We start from the raw sequence: 7944 nt of genomic DNA on the forward strand, positions 1-7944 counted from the left end.
ACTGCTGTGATAGAACCCTGTATAGATGTATCTGTCTCACTGCTATGATAGAACCTTATCATTTTCTTTATCATACTGTAGGTCCTTCAGACTCTGAGCTCTATGAGCTGATCAGTCACAGCTGGACTTGATTGTACAAACAGGGTGAACGTAGGAATGTTAGGATCATAACATTTTACTTGCCGATTCATTGTCAAACAAGTGATTGCGATTAACGGTTTAATTGTGTTTTTGGCATTGAACAATTACCATTACTGTATCAAAAGTAATCAACAAGCTTTACAAACTGTTCAAACATTGGTCAAATTGTCAAATAGAGAAAGAGGCAAATTTTAAAACCTAAAGTAAAATCATCATCACATAACATGAATTAGCAGAAATAAGCAGAAACATTTACTCTGTTTTGTGCTTCCTTAATTTGACATTTAGAAAAGAAAGATAAAGCAGGTGAGATGTGTTAATGAGAGCTACCCTCTATGGAAATAACTGTACAGGGATTAACACCACTATATTAAAATGCTTACCCATGAGTTTTATATAGTATGTAATCATACAATATACATAATAATAGATGAAAATAATGTTGCACATATGTTACACATACTCAAGTTACCAAGTAGATATATTATATCTACTCATACCACCTACTCATATCTAGATACACCTCCTTCAGCACTGAATAAAGGCTGTGGCTCTCCTTTAATGTTTGTCTCAGTGTTGTCATCTCTCTGTTCTTCTCCTCCAGCTGTCTGTTAAACTCTCTCTGCATCTTTGTGTTTGAGATCATGATTTTCTCCTCCAGCACTGAATAACGGCTGTGGCTCTCCTTTAATGTTTGTCTCAGTGTTGTCATCTCTCTGTTCTTTTCCCTCAACTGTATGTTAAACTCTCTCTGCATCTTTGTTTTTGAGATCATGATGTTCCTCTGGATCTCAGGCAGAAGAATCTTCATCAGAATTGCTTCGTAGATCTCTCTCATCTCCTCTATGTCCTGTCTGTGTCTCTCCTCCCTCTCTCTCCTCTCATTCTCTCTCTCTGCTCTAAACCTATCCAGCTCTCTCTCCATCTCCTCTCTTCTCTCAGACTCACTCCTCAGCTCCCCTTCCAGCTCTCTTTTCTTCTCTTCACCCCACTCCTCCCTCATTTGTCTCTCCAGTTCACTTATTCGATGGTCGATCTTCCTGATGTCTCCCTCAAGCTCTTGGATGGATCCCTCTATCTTCCTCAGAGAGTCCTTAAGCTCCTTCTCAAACCTCTCCCTCATCTCCTGCTCCTTCATGTGTCTCCTCTCCTCCATGTCCCTCTGAATCTTTCTCTCCATCTCTCTGACGAGGGCCTCTGCCTCCTGGTAGGTCTGAGTGCTGTAGAAGCTCTCTGTGTTTCGTGCCACCATGCTCTCTATCTTCTCCAGCAGCTGTGAAACCTGACCAGCATTGCTGCTGTCTGTAATGTTGAGGACGTGGCATCTGTTCCCACATTTATGTACAAGCTGCTGATGTTCCTGACTGCCTGCTTGGAGAAACTCCTCAACACTCTGCTTCTTCACACTGTCAGTGTGGATAATGATGCCAATGCTGTGTTCCCAGCAGCTCTCTCCAAACGCCTCGTGCATCTTCTCCATCATCTCTCTCACCTCTCCTTCAGAGGACTCTGCTGGTATGACCAGGAGGAAGGCATGGGGACCCGGGGCAGACAGACGTACACACAGACCCACATCCTGCCTTGTGTCCTCTAATGAGCGTCCAGAGAAGTCTGGAGCGTCCACCAGCACCAACCGTCTCCCACAGACGTCACCCTCTCTCCTCCTACTCCTCTGGCTCAGTTCAGAGGAGCTGGCCTCAGCACCAAACACCTCCCTGCCCAGGATGGTGTTTCCTACTGCGTTCCTCACAGCTACAGTCCTCCCCAGTAGCACCAGTCTCAGCTCAGACATAGAGGGAGACACTGGTGAGTCAACAATGTTGTCTGCTGCCACTGTAAGACAACACAATGGAAACAATTATAAAACTTCACCAGATAGTACACAGTATTCAGTACATGCTATGACTATGAGATATCACAGGCGATTTACTGGCCCAGACAAAGCGGAAGTTATAGTATGAACCTCTGCATGTTATGCTCAACCCTTACAACCACTTCCTGTGTGGTGTCAAGACATGACTGGTGACCATGTGTATCGGAGGAGACACCATGGTAGTCTAGTCTACACCCCTAGACCAATAGAGGGGGATTTATCAACAATATGGAAAACAATATGAAATGGCAATGACAAAATTGGAAGAGATAAGGAAGACAATTCAATAAGACACTCAAATATGGCTGTGAACACATTGTTATTCAGAATCACATTAAAAAGATGTGTTTGTACCATTTAACAATGGTCACAGAATGCACACACAGTCCTGCCGGACTATTTGAAAAACATCATAGACTCACTATTTGGAGGGAGACATTCCTTGCTTTCTCGCTTCCTCATTGGTAGAGTAGAGTCTTCATCTGTGGTCTCTCCACCCACTGCAAAACAACACACACATCAATCAAACTGTCCAGTTGTATTGGAAACCGAGGAGAGGGAAAGAGATTTAACTACAGTGTACAATGTAGCCAATTATAAAGACAAAGTAAAAAAAAGTGTTTTTTGAAAATATAATTTACTGACTAATGTGCTTCATACAGTATACAGTACCAAAGTGTTCACGTCAAACCCATCCCCCCTGGGTCACGGTAGTGTTTTTTCCATTAAAAATCCCATAGACGTTTTTTTAATCACATCATATAAGAACTGTTCCCCAAGTGAATTGGCTCTCTGTCATGTATTGTAGTTATTCATATTTGATACAGTTTTTTCTTTGAGAAAATGTATTGAATTCTCCGCTGGTACCTGGAAGTAGCATTAAAAATCACACCCTGTGTGAAGGAAGCGGTGCCTTTGGGGCGGGGCGTAACTCATTTCAGTTCGTCCCTATTGGTGGTCTGAGTCCACTTACCAAATTTCTACTTGGTAGCATGCTGCAAACTGGAATGATGGCTGTTTAAAGCCCAGCCAATGGGCAGACAGAGGGGGCGGGGCTTAAGTAATTACAGTTTGTCCCTATTGGTGGTTTTAGTCCATGCACAAAATTTGTACTCCGTAGCATGCTGCGAACGTGAGTTATGGCTGTTTAAAGGCCAGCCAATGGGAAGACAGAGGGGGCGGGGCTTCAGCAATTTATGCTGGTCCCTATTGGTGGTCTAAGTCCACATACCAAATTTGGACTTGGTGGCAGGCTTCAACCTGGAGTTATAGCTGTTTTAAATCCCGTGCCCTAAACGGGCGGACGGACAGAACATACGCGGGGGGTCCCTGGACCCCGCTGTGCTAACTTCAGCAATTCATGCTCGTCCCTATTGGTGGTCTAAGTCCACATACCATATTTGGACTTGGTGGCATGCTGCAAACTGGAGTTATAGCTGTGTAAAATCCCGTGCTCATCATCCCGTGCTGATACGGACGGACGGACATACGGACAAAGTCAAGTGTAGAGCGGTTGGCACCGCTAAAAACTACATTAGGATATCACATGAGTCACTGTCCTCACTGAAGCAGGTCACGCTCTGTCAAAAACATTCCTGAGTGTGTTTTATTCAGTTTGTTTGATTTATCAACTGAGACCTGACAACGTTATTCTCCTACAGAAAGATACAATCTATATCTCTATGTAAATTTCTATATTTATCCAGGCGCATACCACATATGCTGGTAATCCAGCTTGACAGCGTGTCGTGGGTTCGACTCCCAATCCCAACGACCTTTGCTGTGTGTCACCCCCCCCCCCCCCCCATCTCTCTCCACATTTCCTGTCAGCCTTATCATATCTTTAAGAAGATCCAATGCAAAACTACATGATGCTGATTATGTGCGCTTCTGGCGACTGCATGTTCAGAATCAACTTTACTGTCTGTGGTTTGTAAAGAAGTGGGTGAAATTTGTTTTGGCATAAGCTCCATCATTTTGTTGTTTTACGAAAAGGAAGGATAAGAAAAAGGAGGGGTGGGGGCCGGGGGAGCAGAAATGTAATCGGGGATGTAGTCGTTCATGTTTAAGCTTTAATTGTAGGCAATTCGTAGGCGGCCCTTTATTTTCTTACTTCTCAGTCAGTTGATGCTCCATAACCATTTGAGTAAAATCGCCTCACTTATTTTCTTATTTTTGGAACACATTTCCTATATGACAATGTTAAAAAAGTCTATGGGATTTTGAATGTGAAAAACACTAAATGTGAACCAGGGGGCGTGGTTGTTCACATCAGACTTAGGTCTGATGTTGAGCAAACTAGTCAGAAGTGGACTTGGAGTTGGCCCTTCAGGTTTCCTTTCATCTATGATTAGTTTTTTACTTTGTAAGCACATCTTTACCACCTGGACTGAAGTTGTCACCTTATGAACTCTAAACGAGAGATTAGTTCTATGCCTTTTTTTTTAATAATCATACAGTTTAGTGTTTATTTTTTAACATCATTTTAACGTCATGACACCAAATGCATCACCAGAATTAATAGAAATAACATCATGATCACAAATTCAAAGAGTAACATGGACTCACTGTTTGGAGGAAAAGTCATGCTCTTTGTCCTCCTCAGTGGAAGAGTGTTCTCTCCATCCCCTGCAACACAACATAAACAGTGATTTTATTTACAATAGAAAAAAGAAAGGTGTTACTGAACTATTAAATGCCCCGGAATGTACTGTACTTTACAGTACTTTTGTACTTTTGATTACTAACCTTTTGGAGGAATGTTGATGCTCCATCTCCTGATTATTGGTAGCTTGTGGCCTGCTGTAGAGGTAAACCCACTCTCTATTAAGACAATTAAGACAACTATTTATCAATTTATTAATGTCTACAAAACACATTAAGGAATATAAGTCAGATTACTGACCAGTCTTTTGGTCTGTTTCAGTCCTCAGTTTCTCTAATTCAGTCTTCAGATCACAGATCTGCTGAGCTGCAATGACAGGTTGAAGATACAGTATTTATGTTTTGATGAACCACTGAAAAAATAGTTTAGAGATGAGTTTTTTTTTAAATGTTTTAATCCCATTCTCACCGAGCTGTTTGTTTTCAGCGATGACATCATCCCATTCCTTTTTCTTCATCTTCAGCTCTTCATGTTTCTGATTCAGTTGTTGGTCTTTCTCTGTCAGTAGTTTAATGCTTTTCTCCAGTTGGTTGTTTTTGTCTGTCAGTAGTTTATTACTTTCGTTCAGTTCTTGTTCTTTTTCTGTCAGTAGTTGTTTACAGTCCTCCAGTTGTTTGTCTTTATCCGCTAGTAGTTTACTACTTTTCTTCAGTTGACTGTCCTTTTCTGTCAGTAGTTTATCCCTTTGATCTAATTCTTGGACAGTTTGTGTCAGTAATGTATTACTTTCCTTCAGTTTTTTGTCTTCTTCTGTTAGTAGTTTATTACTTCTATCCAATTCTTGGACATTTTGTGTCAGTAATGTATTATTTTTCTTCAGTTCTTGGTATTTCTGGCAGGTCAGTAGGAACTTCTGATCGTGGGTCATATCCAGGAACAGTTGTCTCTGATCATGGGTCATATCCTCGGCCAAATCCAGTTGTGTCGCTTTTGTAGAACATAAAGAACACACATAAGTTTAAAGGAACCACAGACATCTTCAATGTGTGTGTGTGTGTGTGTGTGTGTGTGTGTGTGTGTGTGTGTGTGTGTGTGTGTGTGTGTGTGTGTGTGTGTGTGTGTGTGTGTGTGTCATTTCATTGATACGTGTACAGTATAATAAAGTTGAATGTATACTTTTCGTTAAAGGGGCTACACCATGAATTAAAAAAAAATATATTATATATAAATATTGCCCCCTAATACGTTTTAAACAGGTTGTAAGCCTAAAAAACATCCAGATATTTTTTCTCACAATCTGACTGTCTGTCATTCCAAGCTTTTTCAGCTGCAATACCAAAACGTCCTATTGGGCAGGGGGGAGCTACTGAGCAATTCTGTCTGGCCATCATCAATGCAAAATCAGGGCAAGTGACATCACTTGCCCTGCCATTCTGAAATGGCCTGTTCAGACACGCCCATTCAGGAAATCCATGAAATGAGCATGAATGACTGAATGTTAAAAAAAAATATTTTTTTGGGTACAAGAGACACTGGGGAGCCCAAAAAATACTAAAAACCTAAAAAAAATGAAATTCATGGTGTAGCCCCTTTAAGTCTATTGTTATCCTACTTACCAAACACATCAGCTGAATTCAGTCTTCTATTCTTCTGCTCTGCTGTCTCCTTGCTGAGATAAGCTTTAGCTTCAGCTATAGCTTCATCTACATAAAGTTAAACTGTGTTTTAATAACAACTCTTCATCATGTTATACTGACATGATACTGAAATATACATATACTGAAACTGGATAATAAATACATTTAACATTAAATCATAGAAGAACATAGAAGAACAGGCATGCAAGAATCTGAACACATCGGATAAAAACAGACTTTGTATACCTATTGTAAATATTATTATATTATAGTATTACTGTATATACATTATTATTATGTAAATATAAGCTGAATTACTGATTTGTGTGAATAATTATGTCACTCTCCTCCCATGGGTCCTGGGTTGAGAGTTCAAGGTAACTCAACTTAATAAATACATAAATACAGAAGTGCCATAATATTAATTGTACATCTAATTGTAGGATAGGGAATGACTGATTTAAGCGGTCATACCTGGTCTGAGTCAAACTAATTGTACTCAGAGCTAAAGGTGTAACTAAGGATAAATCAGTCATCTCCACAAACATTCAGAGAGAGACACTGTCCAGACAGAAGTTATCATCAGCTCTCCCCTGTAACAGATGTTTAGTTTCCTTGTGGCTTTGTACCACAGTACAGTAAACACTAAAGGCACAGCCAGCAGCATGTACAGTATCTCCACGAAGGTATTCAAAATATACGAAGGGGTCCTTGGGGCCAGAAAGCACTGTTTATTCACACTGGGTGAGTGGGTGTGATTCCTTTTTTTTCTTGCAGAGACTTTCATTTTCTGTTAGATAACAACCGACATCATACAAGACTGTTGTGATATCTGATCATGCCTGTGACCTTTGAACTCTCTCTTGCAGGACAATTTAACCGATCCAGATCCCATTGGCCTTTTGATTCACTCCTACTCTCTGATGATTACTTTCTCAACGTTGTATCAGGTCAGATACATTTCTTCATAACACTAGTCTCCACTTTTAAATACCTGGGGGTTCACATTTCGGAGGACTTAAAGTGGACCATCAATGTCTCCAACATCCTGAAAAAGGCCCACCAGCGCCTTTACTTTCTCAGAAGGCTGAGACAGGCCGGTCTCAGCTCCCAAGTGCTGGAGGCTTTCTACAGGTGTGTGTGGTGGAGAGTACCCTCACTTTCTCCATCACCACCTGGTATGGGAACTGCTCCGCCGCAGATAAAAAAAGGCTGCAGAGAGTGGTGAAAACCGCCCAGAGGATCACCAACAGCGACCTCCCGGCAGTTAAGGACATCTATGACAGCCGGTGCAGGAGCAGCGCTGCCAGCATAATGGGAGACCCCACACACCCGGCACAAAAAGTGTTTGTCCCACTCCGCTCCGAGAGGAGAAACCAGATTCAGTCCATTAGAGCCAGGACTGAAAGATTCAGGCGCAGTTTCTATCCAGAGGCTGTTAGGCTGCTGAACTCTGAGCACTGAACTCTAAATGCACTTTATACTGCTGCACTGCACTTTTCTTGACGCTCTGCCTCTGAATTGCTGCTACTAGGGATTTTATGTTTTTAATGCTGCTTTTTATTCACTGTAGGATTTTAATGACAACTATGTAGCCCCTAGAGGGTAGCAGTGAGTACAGAGTGACGTCTTGAGTGAGACTCCCATTTAAGAGGATTCTGAACAGGCAGTTAGCAGGTCAGTAAACT

General features: G+C 41.4%; 1 protein-coding gene across 1 annotated transcript; it reads right to left on the reverse strand.

Moving 5' to 3' along the window:
* Positions 1-231: 231 nt before the first annotated feature.
* Positions 232-6359, reverse strand: LOC311044754 (uncharacterized protein). Its single transcript, XM_084056527.1, has 7 exons — positions 6236-6359; positions 5088-5606; positions 4920-4985; positions 4763-4837; positions 4583-4642; positions 2437-2514; positions 232-1974 (listed from the first exon to the last, which is right to left on the reverse strand). Exons 2-7 carry the CDS (start codon positions 5578-5580, stop codon positions 632-634), a joined length of 2115 nt encoding a protein of 704 aa, XP_083912653.1. The 5' UTR covers positions 5581-5606; positions 6236-6359; the 3' UTR covers positions 232-631.
* Between the last annotated feature and the right edge of the window lie 1585 nt (positions 6360-7944).

The sequence above is a fragment of the Gymnoscopelus microlampas genome, assembly GCF_963454915.1.
Source record: "Gymnoscopelus microlampas genome assembly, chromosome: 5".
NCBI lineage: Eukaryota > Metazoa > Chordata > Actinopteri > Myctophiformes > Myctophidae > Gymnoscopelus > Gymnoscopelus microlampas.